Raw genomic sequence first — 18,149 nt, 5'->3', positions numbered from 1 at the left:
GGAAGCGCTTTCTGCTAGCACTTTGGGAACACCTGCCCTGCCCCTCCTGCAGCCCCTTCACTGGGAATGCTTTCGTCTATGGCTGTCAGCGAAGGGGCTGCAGGAAATGTGGGGCAGGCATTCCCAAAGCGCTCGGAGAAAGAACTCTTGCAGCCGCTTTGCTGGAAGCGCTTTCTCCTAGCACTTTGGGAACGCCTGCCCCGCCCCTCCTGCAGCCCCTTCACTGGGAGCGCTTTCGTCCAGGGCTGTAAGTTATGTAATGTCAGGCATGGGGAAACTAAACATCTCCCCTGGGCATGTTAATTTATACATGGTATGCTTGTGTGTGTGTTTGCTACTACATGGGGTTTTTCTTAAATCGTTAAATATTTTAATTAATTGGATTGTTGTGACTGTTTTTACTTGTTGTGAGCCGCCCCGAGTCTTCGGAGAGGGGCGGCATACAAGTCCAACTAATAAATAAATAAATAATAAATGTCAGGTGGAATCCCTAACCCTAATAACTTGGTCTCATTGTTTGTCTGGTTTCTTACCCACAGCAGCAATCAGTATATTATACTGTGTGTTATTATTGTAATGTTTGCCTTACTTCATGCTGCGGAAAAATATTTTATACAGGCATCCTTATTTCAGCCACATTAAAGATCAACACAATTAGTACGCCAAACAAAACAGACACATTTCATGGAAAGTGTTCTTGTTCACAACATTGTAGAGCTTAGACTATAATAAAATAATTATTTTTCTGCTGCTTTTTAGCTGCCATTCAGCTGAACATTTTAGAAAATTGAGTATGCAGACTGCATTAAAATGGTTCTCTTTAAGCTGTGGTAAAATTCTTTGTTGTTCTTGATGAAACAAAATACTTTAGGGTACAAATATGCAATGACGCCTGTCCTCTATGGGTAGTGCAAAAGAGAAGAAATGGTTTGATTGTGTACTCTCCTGTTTCTCTCCTGAGGATACACTCCTTGCAGATGAAAGGCGGCGGGGGGGGGGGGGGGAGAGCACAGCCAAATGCCTACAAAATCACTGCTTAATTAATTTGTGTGAATTCATTCTTGTCAGTTCAGAGTGCTCAAGATCCAGAACAGCACACATAAACAAACCGTGTATATATTGTCAGAATGTGGCTCATCTCGCTGGGGCCAGCTTTAGAGACATATATGGTTAGAGGCTGTTCTGTCTGGGTCCCCCCAGACGCCAACACCAACCAAAAAGAGTATCCAGACACACTGGTAAAAAGCAAAGGCAGTTTATATACTGGAAAGCAAACACAGGTAACAAAAACTGTTCTTACAGACAGGAACACAATGAAGCTTCACAGAGGTTTCACGAAGGGCAGGCAATAAAACAGGATTCTTGCTGGCAAAAACAACACTGGAGATAATAAAACCCACGCCTCCCCCAAGTCTTTCAGCCTTCTAGGCCACAAGCCAAGATCAGAGACGCCAAGAATCAAAGCAAGGTCACAGGACTCCCAGTTGATAACTCTCCACAAGACTGTAAGGGCGGGCCTGCCTTTTCAACCCTGCTGAGGAGAACCACACCCAAACCCAGCTGTTGTCAATTCAGGGATGGAAATATCTTTCTAATTGGCCCCTTCTTTGAGCTGCACGTCTCTGCCTCATGTCTATTATAGCCTGTGCGTCTTCATCCAATGAATCCAGGCTACTAGCTGGGGAGAGCCCCCCCCCCCCCCGGGGGTCTCAGGCTGCTCTCTCTCCTCCTCTTCCTGACGTTCCTCTCCCCCGTCTGCCTGGTCCTCCCCCTCCTGGTCACTGTCCTCCTCCTCTGGGCATGGATCCGGCAGAGCTCCAGCCGGTCCCTGAGGAGCCTCAGGCTGAATCACAACAGAGGCTAGGAGTTAACAAAAAATTACTTGCAAATCCACATGTCCATTTGATTGCTATCCTATTAACACATCTTATACACCTTCAGTTTTTGCTGTGAGGAAAAGAAAGTCTTCTTTTTTCCCTTTCCACCAAGTTGAAATATGACAGGAAAATGTCAGGTGTCCCTTCTAGCAGTCTAAACCAGAGGTCCGCAAACTGCGGCTTGTGAGCCAAATACGGCTCTTTCCTCCCTTGCCGGCAGCAGCAAATCACCTGCTGAAAGGACAGCCCCTTCCCTTGCCCAAGTCCCTTTAGCGAAAGGTGTTGAAGGGGGAAAAAGCAACATCTTGCACTTTCAGGGAAGAAGGCAAAACCAAGGACTATGCTCAGGAGGGATGCAGCAGAAGCTTAATGGACAGTTGGGAGGAGTTCAGGGGAATAACAACAGACTGCAAAGCGAAACTCCTGTCTCGTGAGGCATGTGTCGCAACCAGTAAATGCAGGGTGCCTTCTATTCCTTCAAAATTCATTGACATCCCGCCTCCACCACTTTCACCTGTGAATACACTGCCTTGCCTTAAATCCTCTTCACAAGGTGGCCTCATACTTTTACATTGCCAATGTTGAAATTATTATTATTATTATTATTATTATTATTATTATTATTATTTAATTAAATTTGTATGGCACCCCTCTCTGCAGACTCAGGGCGGCTCACAGCAGCAATAGAAAACAATTTACAATGCAAATCTAATATCACGAAGTTAAAAACCCATAATTTAAAAAACATGCACACAACATACCATACATAAACTATATAGGCCTGGGGAAGATATCTCAGTTCCCCCATGCCTATTTTCCCAATCTTCCTTCCCTCAAGCATGTAGATCAAGGGTCTGCAACTTTGGCAACATTAAGACTTGTGGATTTCAATGCCCAGAGTTCCTCAGCGAGCTTTGAAGTTCACAAGTCTTAAAATTGCCAAGGTTGCAGACCTCTGATGTAGGTAGGTAGATAGATAGGTAGGTAGTAGGTAGGTAGGTAGGTAGGTAGGTAGGAAGGAAGGAAGGAAGGAAGGAAGGAAGGAAGGAAGGTAGGTAGGAAGGTAGGAAGGTAGGAAGGTAGGTAGGTAGGTAGGTAGGTAGGAAGGAAGGAAGGTAGGTAGGAAGGTAGGAAGGTAGGAAGGTAGGAAGGTAGGTAGGTAGGTAGGTAGGTAGGAAGGAGGGTGGGTGGGTGGGTGGGTAGGTAGGTAGGAAGGTAGGAAGGAAAGTAGGTAGGTAGGAAGGTAGGAAGGTAGGAAGATAGGTAGGTAGGAAGGTAGGTAGGAAGGTAGGAAGGTAGGAAGGTAGGAAGGTAGGAAGGTAGGAAGGTAGGAAGGTAGGAAGGTAGGAAGGTAGGAAGGTAGGAAGGTAGGAAGGTAGGTAGGTAGGTAGGAAGGTAGGAAGGAAGGTAGGTAGGAAGGTAGGTAGGAAGGTAGGTAGGTAGGAAGGTAGGTAGGAAGGTAGGTAGGAAGGTAGGTAGGAAGGTAGGAAGGTAGGTAGGTAGGTAGGAAGGTAGGTAGGAAGGTAGGTAGGAAGGTAGGTAGGAAGGTAGGAAGGTAGGAAGGTAGGAAGGTAGGAAGGTAGGAAGGTAGGAAGGTAGGAAGGTAGGAAGGTAGGAAGGTAGGTAGGTAGGTAGGAAGGTAGGTAGGAAGGTAGGAAGGAAGGTAGGAAGGTAGGAAGGTAAGAAGGTAGGAAGGTAGGTAGGAAGGTAGGTAGGTAGGTAGGTAGGTAGGAAGGAAGGAAGGAAGGAAGGAAGGAAGGAAGGAAGGTAGGTAGGAAGGTAGACAGACAGACAGACAGATTTTGAGTCATTCTGTTTCACTATCCATCTGCTCAGATTCTGGATTTGTGACATATGTATATCATTGTTCCATGAGAGCAATGAGAGGTTCCGATATCCCCCTTTTTCTAAGCACATTCTTTCTACACCTTGACTTAAGCAGTACAACAGAAAATCTTGTAAGTCCACTGAATGTGAGAATATATGTATATATATATATATTAAAACCCACAGGACTGGACACCATTCTCCTCTCTGTCACCTGTGACTCTTAGAGTGAAGAAAGCAAGAGGGAGAAGTTGGCTAGGGATAGGGAATATTTTGTAAGAACCCACATGCTCCTACATACACTCCATTAACTGCAATGAGAAAAGGGCTTTATGGTTTCAAGTTCTCTGACCTAATGATTGGCTGGGTAGGCGTGGCTAGGGAGTTATGTGACTGGGTGGAAGTGAGTGATGTTGAGTTGGCCATGCTTCCCCACAGGTTTTGTGGCTCTTGGTGGGGGTTTTTTCTGTGGGAAACAGGTTCAAATGGCCCTTGGAGTGTTCAGTTTGCCAACCTCTAGTCTAGACCGATCATATGAAAGTGATTTTGACAGCAGACCAATATCAATCATATTGTGAAATCATTTAAATAATTTATTCCCTAAGCAAAATATGCTCAGAGAACTTTTTAAAAAAATAACACCTCAAGATGGCAGCCATCCATCAAGGACAACTCTTTCCCTTCTCTTCCATAATTCTACTGATTAGAGAAAATACCATCACTCTCTACACCAAACAACCACATATTGTATTTCACTTAGCCATATCATTTCCTCAAAGAAAAATCTACTGCATTGTGCCACAGTGGAGAGAAATTTGTGCCTTACAATGAGGCTAAATTGTTGATAAAATTTGTGTCTTCCCTTCTACAGTAAAGTAGAATAAAGAATTCTGTTTGCAAGTCACAGTTCCCTCAGTAGGCAGACCATCCATTCTCGGGTATGAATCATTGGAAGGCAATCCTGTTTTGCCAAATTACTTACCTTTAAATGTTTCAACTGTATGCTAAATTGGTATGTCTGTTTCCAGCTAGTCTGAATGTTTTGTTTTGTTCTTTTCTATTAAATGGACAGCCAAACCCAGGAAAGAATGCTTTGTAGATATAAATATTCTCCTATTTTGGAGAACTGAAATTGCTTGACCACAAACTTCTATAAAATTGATGCAATTTAATTATGAAATGATGATCTTACATAATAATTATGTAAGATTTAAAAAATTCTTCCTCCTTAGAGTTTCTCTTGAAACAGAAAATATTCTACAGAATACCACAGTAATAACAGGTGTCAAAGTTAATGGGGAAGTCAACAGCAATGGTGGCTTGCAAGCAGGCTGATGGGTGGGTTAATACTAGGAAGTGGGGCAGAGTATGTGCAGGCTCTGAAGGACTTGCTGCTGTTGCTGCTGTTGCACCCTATGTATGGGCTGATGGGTAAGCAGGGGTTCAGGTGGGCTTGTTGCTCACATACCTGCCTCCAAGCTGCATGTCAACAGCCCTGCCTGTGCTGCTCGAGGAGGTAGTCGGGCTGGTGGTGGGGTTCCCAGACTTATTGTCTTGGGGAACTTTAACCTACTGTCGCTCAGTGAAACCTCTGGGCTAACACAGGAGTTCATGGTCACCATGACAGCCATGGACCTGACTCAAGTAGTACAGGGTCCGACTCACGAGGGGGGACAACTGAGCAACTGAGCAATGGTCTGAGACTAAGGGACTTAGAAGTGTTGCCTTTGTCATGGCCAGACCATTTTCTACTGCAGCTTGACTTCCTGGCTCCATTCCTCCCCCCACAGGGAGGCAGAACCGATTACATGGTTCCACCCCAGATGCCTGATGAACCCTGAGGGCTTCCAAAGGGTGCTTGGGTTATACCAGATACACTCATCCACAGTTCGGCAGAGTCTCTTGCCATGACCTGGAACAAGGCTGCGACGGAGGCTCTTGACCGGATTGCGCCATTGCGACCTCTCTATGGCACTAGACCCCGGAGGGCTCCATAGTTTACTGAGGAGCTCCGGGAGTTGAAATGCCAGAAGAGACATCTAGAGAAGTGATGGAGGAAGAGTAAGTCCTAGTCTGACTGAACACTTGTAAGATCTCACATTAAGACTTACAAAGTGGCGCTCAAGGTGGCAGGATGCATGTGTCATGCTGCCTTGATTGCATCAGCGGAATCTTGCCTGGTTGCTCTGTTTAGGGTGACCCACTCACTTCTTAACCAGGGGCGAGGTTGGGAGCCCTTGCAGAGCAGTGCTGAGGATTTTAACACTTTTTTGCTGATAAAATTGTTCAGATCAGGCAGAGCTCAACTCTGAATGGATAACAGAGTCGACTGACAATGAGTCAGTCAAGGTGACTAGGGCCCGTCCTTGTCCATCTGTCTGGGAGGAGTTTGACCTGGTGACACATGATGAAGTGGACAAGGCCATTGGAATTGTGAGTTCCGCCACCTGCTTGCTGGATCTGTGTCCCTCCTGACTGGTTTCGGCCAGCAGGGAGGTGACACAGAGCTGGGTCCAGGAGATTGTCAATTCTTCTTTGGGGATGGGGTCCTTCCCGGCTACCTACAAGGAGGCACTTCTGTGCCCCCTCCTCAAGAAGCCTTCCCTGGACCCAGCCATTCTCAACAACTATCGTCCAGTCCAACCTTCCCTTTATCAGGACGGTTGTTTAGAAGGTGGTGGCGCTCCAGCTCCAGCGGTCCTTGGAAGAAGCCAATTATCTAGGCCCTCAGCAGTCAGGATTCAGGCCTGGCTACAGAATGGAAACTGCTTTGGTTGTGCTGATGGATGATCTGTGGCAGGCCAGGGACATGGATTTATCCTTTGTCCTGGTGCTTCTTGACCTCTCAGCAGGTTTCGATACCATCGACCATGGTATCCTTCTGCACCAGCTGGAGGAGTTTATTTATTTATTTATTTATTTATTATTTAGATTTGTATGCCACCTCTCTCCGCAGACTCAGGGCGGCTCACAACAAAGTGAAACAATTTACAACAAATCTAAATTACAGTTTAAAAATATTTTTAAAACCCCATTTTCTAAACAAACTTACATACAGACATACCATTCATAAATTGTATATGCCCGGGGGAGATGTCTCAGTTCCCCCATGCCTGATGACAAAGGTGGGTCTTAAGGAGCTTACGAAAGGCAAGGAGAGTAGGGGCAGCTCTAATCTCCGGGAGGAGTTGATTCCAGAGGGTCGGGGCCACCACAGAGAAGGCTCTTCCCCTGGGGCCCGCCAAACGACATTGTTTAGTTGATGGGACTCGTAGAAGGCCCACTCTGTGGGACCTAATCGGTCGCTGGGATTCGTGCGGCAGCAGGCGGTCTTGGAGATGTTCACATAACTACAGACCACTTGTCAAGTGTCCAAAGTTTGATCCAATAACCCCTTATTTTTTATCTCTAACAAAATCCTTCCTTCCCAAAAGGAAGAATAAAAAGAATAAAATGGAAAAGCAGATTAAAAGGGGATAGAAAAAAATAAATAAAAAAGAAAAGGGTTCGGTTCAAAGTTCTACTCACATTAAAGAAATTGGAGTTTGAGAAGGGTTAATTATCCTTGGAGTATTGTTTTGTTTGCTCTTATTTAACTTTAATTATTTTTTCTATTTAGATATATGGATTTAGGAATTGCTGATCTGTTTTAATAAAGTTAGAAGTATTGATTATAATGAGATATGTAGTAGGTGATACTGATTTGGATTAATGCATAAATGGAATTGAATTTAGAATTGTTGGGGAGATTAATGATGTTAATGATTTTTAATTGATTGAAAATAGAGAATATTTAGAATTTTTTCCCTTTTTTCCCTTTCCTCAACTTGACTGAAATTTAAAATTAATAATTAAGTAAGAAACGTAGATAAGTATTAATTGGCTAAATGTTAGAAGGCCTGAAATAATTTTTAAATTTGGGATTAGGTAAATGTACTATTTAGGTGGGGGGAAGAAGTCTGAAAGTCGTATATATGTTTATGTTTTGTTTTTAATTTTCTTTTACTAACATCTGATTGGCTATACAAGGTTTTCTTAGTTTATAGAAAAATGTATAAAGAAAGAAGGAAGCACTTTGGCATAATGGTTAATAAGTTAGAAATATAATTGGTGTACTTTTGGAAGGAACATTAAAGGGGGAATTTAATTAAAAGAAAATGTATGTCACTGGATGACAAAATTAGGAAAAAAATCTGCAACTTTTTTGATGATTGATATTAGTTACTAACAAAATACTGCATTTTATTCCTGGAAAATTAGATGGTACACTCTATTGTTAGAATATATGTTGAGAGAAAAAAATTAAAAAAATATACACCCTCCCAAAAAGTTTTTCCATCCTCTGTCCCTCCATTCATTTCATTCTTCCTTCTTCCTTCCTTGTTCTCTCCATTTCTCCTTCCTCCCTTCCTTCCTTGTACCCTCCATTTCTCCTTCCTTCCTTCCTTCCCTCCTTCCTTCCTTCCTTCCTTCCTTCCTCTCCACTTCCCTCTTTCCCTCCCTCTTTTTCCCCTTTCTTTATTTCTGTCCACTTCTATCTCTCTCTTTTCCCTCTTTTCCCTTTCTCTCATTCTTTCCCTCCAGGTCTCTCTCATTTCTGTGTACTTCTCTGTCTCTCTCCCCTTCTCTCATTTGTTTCTCCTCCCTTTTTACTCTCATTTTTCTCACTTTCATTTCTGTTTTTCTCTCAATCAATCCAGCAAAGCAAGAAAGGTGACCTCACACAAAGAGGGGAGCCGAGGAGGTGCGATCCATGCTTTTGTAAGCTTTCCCTGCTGGATGACGATTGACCAGCACCAAGAGGAGGGTGGCAGAGGGAGCCGGCCTCTCTTCAAAGAAAATGGCTCTTTGTCTGCCGGGAAGGCGGACTCTGCTGCTGCTACCGCAGCAGCACCCCCTATTGGAAGAGAGCCTACCTCTTCCTGCACCTCCCTCCAGTGTGTGAGCAGCTTGCTAAGATGCGGCAAGATCCCTGGGTAGACCCAGGGAGGGTTGCCTGCCCACCTACGCTTATGCCTTGCTCTTCCTTCCTTCCTTCTCCCTCCAGGTCTACTCTCATTTCTGTGTACCTACTGAGTACCACTTGGAAAGCAATTAACTTCTGCATCCCGCCATGCACAGGGGTGGAGAAGCTGTAGACCTGTAGACCCCTGCTAAAACCTGAGGCCAACAGCCCCAATGTTGCTCTGCACACACGCAGATGGAGCCGCTCCACCTCATCTTTCCCAAACCAGCCGATCTTTGTCTGTTGCACTCTGGGTTTTCTCCCATTCATCCCCGTGTGGGAAAGAGTGATGCCCAGGGGTATTTTTGTCTTTATCCACGGGGAACCCCTTCCTTTTAGGCAGATGATTGAGGCAGACGGTTATTCAAATGGCGCTGCAACCATCCACATGCCCAACAGCTTGGGAGGGGCAGATCAGCTGTCTTGTGGGGAGAAACAGAGTCCTTCTGCATGGCGTTTGAAAACCCTGCACAAAAATTAGGTTTTCTGTGTGCAGCCTCACAGGTGTGCACTTTAGAGGGAATAGTGATCACAACCATTCAAAATTATTCTGATCATCAAAAAAGGAGATCCAAGCAATGTTGAAAATTATATACCAATATCACCTGCAAAGTCATGAAATCAATCATAATCCATTACACTCCACCTCGAAACTAATAACCTACTTTACAACAAACAATTCAGTTTCAAAAAACATTATTTTGTAATCTACAATTCTTACACTACAAAAATATTTGGACCACTCAACTTGACCAGGGTAAATCAATTGATGCAATTTACATCGACTTTTGCAAAGCCTTTGATTCAGTTGTTCACAACAAATTTCTTCTGAAACTTATAGCATCTCTGGACCACTACACAAGACATACAAAGAGAGGTTGCTGGAATTGGGCATGGATAGTCTAGCAAAAATGAGGCCAGAGGGGACATGATAGTAGTATACAAATATTTGAGGGGTTACTACAGAAAGGAGGGGGTCACACTATTTTCCAGGGCACCAGAGGGACAGACCAGGAGCAACAGATGGAAATTGACCAAAGAGAGATTCAACCTGGAAATAAGGAAGAACTTTCTGATGGTGAGAGTGATCAACCAGTGGAATGGCCTGCCAGCAGAGTTTATGAACGCCCTATCACTCAACACATTCAAAAGGAAATAGGACTGCCATCTGACTGGGGTAGCAGTGTTCCCTCTAATTTTTTTTTTGGGGGGGGGGGGCGGAAAAGTATAGTGTCTGAGCGGCAGTCCCCTTGGGACTGGGCGGCACAGAAATAATAAACAAACAAACAAACAAACAAACAAACAAATAAATAAAAAACCCACCCTGTTTTGCTTCAGAGAATTTCAAAATAAAATACTGTACTGTGTGTCTATAACAGTGAGCTCATAATAGGGCAACTCTATCAATATCAAAATGCCACTTAAACAGTTGACCTAGTTTCAAACTAGATTTTGATTTTCTTTCTCTCTTCCTTACTCCCATTCTTTTTCTTTTTCTTTTTCTTCCTCTCTTTTTTCTATCTGTTTCTCTCTCTTCCTCTCTTCCTCTCTCTCTCCTTCCCTCTCACTCTTTCCCTCTCGGCTTCTGGGCAGGTTTGGAAAACTCTGAGTCGATGATGATTTTTAAGTGAGCGATTGCTCACTGCTCAGCTTAGAGGGAACTATGTGGGGTAGTGTAGGGTTTCCTGCTTGAGCAGGGGTTTGGACTTGATGACCTGCAAGCTCCCTTTCAATTCTAATAAATAGATAGATAGATAGATAGATAGATAGATAGAGAGAGAGAGAGAGAGAGAGAGAGAGAGAGAGAGAGAGAGAGAGACAGACAGACAGACAGACAGACAGACAGACAGACAGACAGACAGACAGACAAATAAATCAAGCCTCGAGGTGATGAGGGCATGAGAGATATACATATAATGGCTGTGTACTGTACATGGATACATGCAGGACTCATTAGAAATTAAGTTCTGCTCTATTGAGACTCTACTGTTTTTCTTTTCATTTAGACAAACTGTTCCCCAACATTGTAAAATAAAGTCTCTCCTTCCTTCCCTCCCTCCCTCCCTCCCCCCCACTCCTCTGGTTAACTCTCAGGTCATTGCAAAAAGATGTCAACAAAATGAAAAACATGCCAGGCTGGAAAACATGTTTCAGGATAGCTGCATACCTTTCTTAAACAGAATATTTCCATTTTCCCCCCAGGGATTTTGTAGGTTTCATAATTTTTAACTCATTGTATAATTTTGCAGAAAACAAATATTCTTGTTTTGGACACGTGTATAAAGCAATGTGCTCAGAAGACCAAAAATGCTACACCAAAAAGGCTCAATCTTTTCTAGGTCAAGGATCACAACACCCTTTGCTGAACTGAAGTTAGGAAAGGAGTTAGAAATGGTTTAATTTTTGTTTAATGCAATTGAAATGAAGGGAATTATACTTAATATGTTTGCTCCTCGGGTGTTTAATAACTTTCTATTTCTGGAGAAACTTTTAAATAAGTTGTGGATGTCACAGTTCCTAAGTGATCACAAAGAATAATAAATATCAAGATAAATATAAAGATGATTTTCTGAAATATTTGAAGGCAGAATAAGATGCAATGGATGGAAACTAATGAAGAAGAGAAACAACCTAGAACTAGGAAGATATTTCCTGACAGAACAATTAATCACTGGACCAAGTTGCCTCCAGATGTTGTGGGTGCTCTAATGCTGGAGTTTTAAGAAGAGATTGGACAATTGTTTGTTTGAAATGGTTTTCCTGCTTCACTAGGAGTTGGAGTAAAAGACCTCCAAAATCCCTTCCTACTCAGTAATTCTGTAAAAGTTGGTCAATGTGATGATGTCATTAAAGCTCCTGGCTTTTAATTGCATTTGTTTAATTGCATTTGCGAGTACAACTGCACTAGAGTGCCTTCCGTCCCCTGTCCTATTGCTCTCCTATATCTCCTATATCTTTCTTCTATTCCTATATCTCTTCTTCTATTCTTTCATTGATATGTTCTATTACTATATCTTCTTTTCTATTCTTTCATAGATATATTTTACTATGAGTATCTCCTCTATAACCTTCATCATGTATTTTACTATGTGTATGTATGTGTGTGTGTGTGTGTGTGTGTGTATATATATACACATACATACATACATACATACATATATATGAGGCCAAAATAAGGCCGAAATAGATCTATCCTAGTCTCCCTTAATTTTCAAATTCAGCTTAAACATGTGACACATACAGATAGAATTGTCGGCTATCAATAAAATTAACTGCCTTGGAAATGGCCCTGGGTTGGGCCGAGAGGCAAAAAAGGAGCTGTGATGTTCCTTCAATATACCAGGGTGATTCGACACAAAAATGTAACCCTTCCCTGGTACAGAGCTGAAGGGATTGGATACTGTAGCCTAGAGGATAATTCTCTGCCTTACAAGGCAAAGGTTACAGGTTCAAGTCCCAGTGGGTATGGCTAGCTGATGAGGCCAAAATAAGGCCGAAATAGATCTATCCTAGTCTCCCTTAATTTTCAAATTCAGCTTAAACATGTGACACATACAGATAGAATTGTCGGCTATCAATAAAATTAACTGCCTTGGAAATGGCCCTGGGTTGGGCCGAGAGGCAAAAAAGGAGCTGTGATGTTCCTTCAATATACCAGGGTGATTCGACACAAAAATGTAACCCTTCCCTGGTACAGAGCTGAAGGGATTGGATACTGTAGCCTAGAGGATAATTCTCTGCCTTACAAGGCAAAGGTTACAGGTTCAAGTCCCAGTGGGTATGGCTAGCTGATGAGGCCAAAATAAGGCCGAAATAGATCTATCCTAGTCTCCCTTAATTTTCAAATTCAGCTTAAACATGTGACACATACAGATAGAATTGTCGGCTATCAATAAAATTAACTGCCTTGGAAATGGCCCTGGGTTGGGCCGAGAGGCAAAAAAGGAGCTGTGATGTTCCTTCAATATACCAGGGTGATTCGACACAAAAATGTAACCCTTCCCTGGTACAGAGCTGAAGGGATTGGATACTGTAGCCTAGAGGATAATTCTCTGCCTTACAAGGCAAAGGTTACAGGTTCAAGTCCCAGTGGGTATGGCTAGCTGATGAGGCCAAAATAAGGCCGAAATAGATCTATCCTAGTCTCCCTTAATTTTCAAATTCAGCTTAAACATGTGACATATATATACACACACACACACACACACACACACACATACACACATATACCCACTAAATCCCTCATTGTGTATTGGACAAAATAAATAAATAAATTTGGAAGCTGCATGTCCCCAGCATACAAGAAAGACAGCTTATAGCATATTTTCCTCCTAAATAAACAATAAAAGTATTATTTTCCAATTTGTGCTGAATAAGTGGTTTACTAGCTGCATTTATTTTATCACATAAAATCCCTCTGTTGCTGCTGTCTAGCTGCCCTTTACCCATGTTTACTCAACTTCTGAACAGTCTTTGACCCATGGAATATTTTCCCCCTCTTTGCTTTCCAATTCTACCTATTGCATGAAAAAAATTGTTTTCCCTCTCACTGAATCAGTTTGCATTTTGCTATTAAAATATGCACAGTAATAGGAAAAAGATGCTTTCATTTCTCATTTTGCTCTTCCTCTTTATATTGGTCAATATATAAAGAGCAAAAAACATCATTTACTCTCATTGCTCCTCCGGTTTCTGGGTAGTCACAGAACAAGAGGCAGAGTGAGAAAACGAAGAGTACTTGTTGGAAAAAGGAGTAAGTAATTGTTAAAAATTCAACGAGGGATGTTAATTATCGTGGCTTTTAGAATTTCATCTGGGATGAAAAAGGAATGGTATTATTTTGATTATCTGTTTATAAGTTTTTCTATTTGTATTTTTTAATATACACTGCTCAAAAAAATAAAGGGAACACTCAAATAACACATCCTAGATCTGAATGAATGAAATATTCTCATTGAATACTTTGTTCTGTACAAAGTTGTATGTGCTGACAACAAAATGAAATTGATTGTCAATCAGTGTTGCTTCCTAAGTGGACAGTTTGATTTCACAGAAGTTTGATTTACTTGGAGTTATAGTTTGTTGTTTAAGTCTTCCCATTATTTTTTTTGAGCAGTACATATAAAAGAATATTCCTGATCCCTCTTGTTTAGCTGTATAGCCTGATATTTTACTTCACTAACTAATGGAGATATGTGAAGGTATTTAATCCCCAGTTTACCTGGGGATTTTAAAAATAATTTATTTATTTTCATTCCAATCAAAACCCAGTAGTAACCCTATTGAATTATTGAAGACAGCATTTTCTTTAAATGAAGTGTGTGTTGCAAGAAGCCAGACTCTAAGATTATTTTGTTTATGGGTTTTGCCCTCAGTTTGTCATCTCAGTTAGACTACTGTAATTAATTTTACATGGGGCTACCAGCATTAAACCATTCAGTAGGATAATACCTAGGCTGATGGAATTACACTGATTGCTTATAGTTTTTTTAACCCAATTCAAGGTTTGGATCACTTTCCAAAAAAATTACCCAAAAAGAATTTGCCCACCCTACACAGTCTAGAAGAGTGATGCCTATGGAGCTCAGATGTGCTACTATCTTGATGATCTAAAAGAAATGGTTAAGACCATTTTGTTTCAACAACCATTCAGTTGGAAAGATCTCCTAAGAGCAGCAATACTTTTATGATCAGTACTATTTTATTTATGAATTGCATTTGTGTTTCATGTATGTTATTGTTTTAATATATTATGAATAATGTAGAATTACATGATATATTATGTAAAATTATGCTACATTACCCAGCATATAAATGTGAATTAAAAAAACAAGTAAATAAATATATTTATATACTTTTTCTATTTTATATATTTTAGGCCAAACAGATTCTTGCTGGACAGCGACTGACTTGATTTCCAAGTCTGTATGTTCATTCATTCATTTATTTATATAATTATATTTATTTGTTTAATTGCTTGTTTGTTAATTTATCAGCCTGCTAAATCAAAACTGCTACTTAATGCCTCTTAGTAGCTGTACATCTGCAGAATTTTAAAATATTTTATGTTAATATTTATGATAAAAAGTTTTTAGAATAATTCCATAATATTTTCTAGAAAGGTAATTATTTTTTATTTATTTTATTTATTAGATTTGTATGCCGCCCCTCTTCGTAGACTCGGGGCAGCATTATGTTAATTCATACTACAATACTATACTTGTTTGACAAATATAAATAAATAAATAAATAAATAAATAAATAAATAAATAAATAAGCAAGCAAGCAAGCAAGCAAGCAAGCAAGCAAGCAAGCAAGCAAGCAAGCAAGCAAGCAAGCAAGCAAGCAAGCAAGCAAGCAAGCAAGCAAGCAAGCAAGCAAGCAAGCAAGCAAGCAAGCAAGCAAGCAAACTGCTTTCCTTCTTTTTTCCTAAAAAGATTTAATTGGGTATTCCCCTTTGTATAAATTACCTTCTTTTTCTTAAAGATATTAATTCTGGGATAAGAGATTTTAATCTATGAGAAAAAAATACGAGGCCTGCCTACATTTAGCCAGATTATGTGGCTATTTTGGGAAGCAGATATCTGGGCCATTAAAGTTACATACTACATTTTATTAAAAATATGTAGAAAAATGCCCAAACAAAGTTGTTTTTGCATTTGCTTTTTTATGCATGATATTGCGTGGCTTCATGATTGTTTAAAGATGTATTAGGAAAGATGTTTCCAATCTTTAAAGTGATGGTAGATGAACTATGAATAAATAACAAGATTTGTAAAAATTAAAGGAAAATTGGGGGGGACTCTACCTACCATTTATATTTTAGCGAACAAGTGCAGCTTCGCTCCACTCTCTCTATAGGTTATATTCCTTGTAGAGAAGAACAAAGCAGGAGAATATCTGATTGCAAATGATACATTGCATGTAGCAGTTATGTACATTAATATATCACTATTAATATTTTTGAATGGCATTTTAAATTTGTAGGTATTGTTGAATGAGATCCATCATTAATAATCAAATATAAGAGTTTTACTTATGTAACATTTGGAATCATAAAATTAGAAAAGGTTTTTAAGATTTTTGGTTCAATGGTACCTGAGATAGCCAAGGCTTAGGAGGTTTATTATTCACAAAAGAGTAAAATTCAGAGAAAGATTGAAAATCAGATGGGAGGTATGATAATCTCACTTTCTAATGATTTACTGTAATGATAGAAACATAATACATGGCACACTATGAAACATGAGAATTTGGGACAAGAAGGTATGACAGCTATGAAGCCAAGCTATAAAAACATTGCAGAACATTTTGTTCTTTCATTTCAGGAATTCAAGGAGATCATGATGAGAGCTTATGTAGCTCTGGTTGCATTCTTCTCCTCCATATCTTGGACTTCCTCCCATATTGTTCATTACACAAGCTCAGGAGGAATATGTACAGATACTTGTGGGTTTAATGGTTATAAGTACACCTGGTGCCACCAAAAAGGTGGCAGTGGGCATGGTTGGGATTACTGTTCCTTAAAAGATGGCCTGTCTGTTTCTGGTGAGAAATGTGACTCACCTTGTGATTTTTGGGGAGCTACCTATCGCTACTGTCTTTTCAAAAATGGAAAATGGAATTACTGCAGCTTTCTATCAGAGTGGGATTCCTTTGAATATTCCCTGAAAAACAACTCGTGTATCAATAGTTGCCGAATAATCGGAGCACATTTCCAATGTGAGACTATTCAAGGACTTGAACCATGCTCTCCTTTCCAAGATGTGACTCCCACAGGCCTGCCCTGCCATATTAACTATCAATGTGCCAAATATGGTTGTTCAGCCTATCATTGTCACACGGGCGAGGGAGAAGATGAATGGGATCTCTGTAGATCAAAGGACAATGGATGCATATGGAAAGTTTCTGTCACAAATTCTTCTCTGACTGAGATTTGTACACTTGTTTATTCCCAAAAGAAAAGTAATATCTTTTTCCGGAGAGAAATGCAAGCAGAAATAGTTCGTCCTACAAAAGAGCAATTCAAAGATGCTGTTCATTTAATTGATAATTTAAATACCACCAGTAATCTTTCTGTGCCTGATACTCTGTCAAAAATGTATTTCTATAAGGAAAGCATCTTATGCAATGGCATGAATTATACCAGTGTGAAACTGTGGCTTGACAATAAGACAACTAAAACTATTGCACATGTTATTTTTTCAGAAATGCTGAGCATAATTAAGGTGTTGCGTTTAGCATTTTATACCAGTCTACATAGTGCCTTTTATTCACCTGCCTATTCTATTATTGTATCGGTTGGTGAACCAATGTTATGTTCCATAGTTGATTACTAATTTATCCATATAACTTGTTGTACCAATACATTATTGCTTTCTATTATATCTATTCTGGGTAAGCCTAATACTTATTGCTTCTTATTATAAGAATTTATAATTCTAAATCTTTTAATGGTCTGTGTGAAATCCAAGCAAATTGTCTTTTAAACACAATCACATTTTCATGGAATTAATGATAATAAGTATCATTTTGAATGACATTATATCTGTGAGATTTTTCTTTATTTGTATACTATTTGTAATCTTCCATAATTATATATGATAATCTATGCAGTTAATAAAATATGCTCTTGAAATATTATCTAGTGGAGTCTCAAAAATGATTTTAAAGATCTGCAATTCACTGTTGAAGAAGATGTCTGAGATATCATTTTTAATGCACTTACATTATTTGGTGAGTTTATTTTTAAAAAGTCATCACCATTTTTTTCTTCTGAGATGTTAGAAACCTTAGAAAGGTATTCAGAGATAAAGGGGAATCTTACAATTTTAAATTAACTGGAGTTTGAAATTACAGCATACTGGAGTTGGGAATTAAAGCTTGATAGGTCAAGATTTCTGTAAGCATGTGCTATCCAGTTCATCACTTACTAGCATTTTCATAATATATTGGCCTGCAGCTACTGAATCAATTTTATAGCCTCAGGGAAGCCTACTAGCAACCACTTTGACATGTCACAACTGCGGGGAACTTGTCACTCAGTTTTCTATTGACTGTACAGTTCTAATACTTTCAATTTTAATATTGCCACAAAATATTAAAAAAATAACTGTTAGAAAGCTTTGTAAAATAGAAAAAACACAGAAAATAGTCTGTATTCATATTGGAATTATTCAATCCACTCACTTCCCAATATATGAAGAAAGAAAAGCAACAAAAGAAATTAAAATTAAAATGCCATAATCTAATGTTCTGTCCAAGTTGCACTTTCCATTCCCTGAATGGAAGGTTCCTATGCTTCTTTAACACACACACCCTTACAGAAAATACAAATGCCCATCATTATGAGAAAGACAAGATGATCTTAAGAGACACAGCAATGGATAGACTTCTTGTATGACCTCCTTACCATTAATTCCTCACTGCTAGATAGTTGC

The 18,149-nt window shown here is 40.0% G+C and overlaps 1 protein-coding gene across 2 annotated transcripts; it reads left to right on the top strand.

Moving 5' to 3' along the window:
* Window positions 1-13,231: 13,231 nt before the first annotated feature.
* On the top strand, window positions 13,232-17,352 carry LOC139154789 (uncharacterized). Of its 2 annotated transcripts, none has more exons than XM_070729770.1 (3): window positions 13,232-13,462; window positions 14,588-14,634; window positions 16,038-17,352. In XM_070729770.1, the coding sequence occupies exon 3, from the start codon at window positions 16,053-16,055 to the stop codon at window positions 17,046-17,048; it is 996 nt and encodes a 331-aa protein (XP_070585871.1). In that variant the 5' UTR covers window positions 13,232-13,462; window positions 14,588-14,634; window positions 16,038-16,052; the 3' UTR covers window positions 17,049-17,352. The 2 variants fall into 2 exon arrangements, with proteins under 2 accessions (XP_070585871.1, XP_070585872.1); XM_070729771.1 differs by having other exon boundaries at window positions 13,376-13,462; window positions 14,588-14,630.
* Window positions 17,353-18,149: the final 797 nt, after the last annotated feature.

The sequence above is a fragment of the Erythrolamprus reginae genome, chromosome Z (assembly GCF_031021105.1).
Source record: "Erythrolamprus reginae isolate rEryReg1 chromosome Z, rEryReg1.hap1, whole genome shotgun sequence".
In the NCBI taxonomy this organism is placed as follows: domain Eukaryota; kingdom Metazoa; phylum Chordata; class Lepidosauria; order Squamata; family Dipsadidae; genus Erythrolamprus; species Erythrolamprus reginae.
Note: the sequence above shows the minus strand (reverse complement) of the source record. Positions and strands in the feature narration are given on the sequence as shown.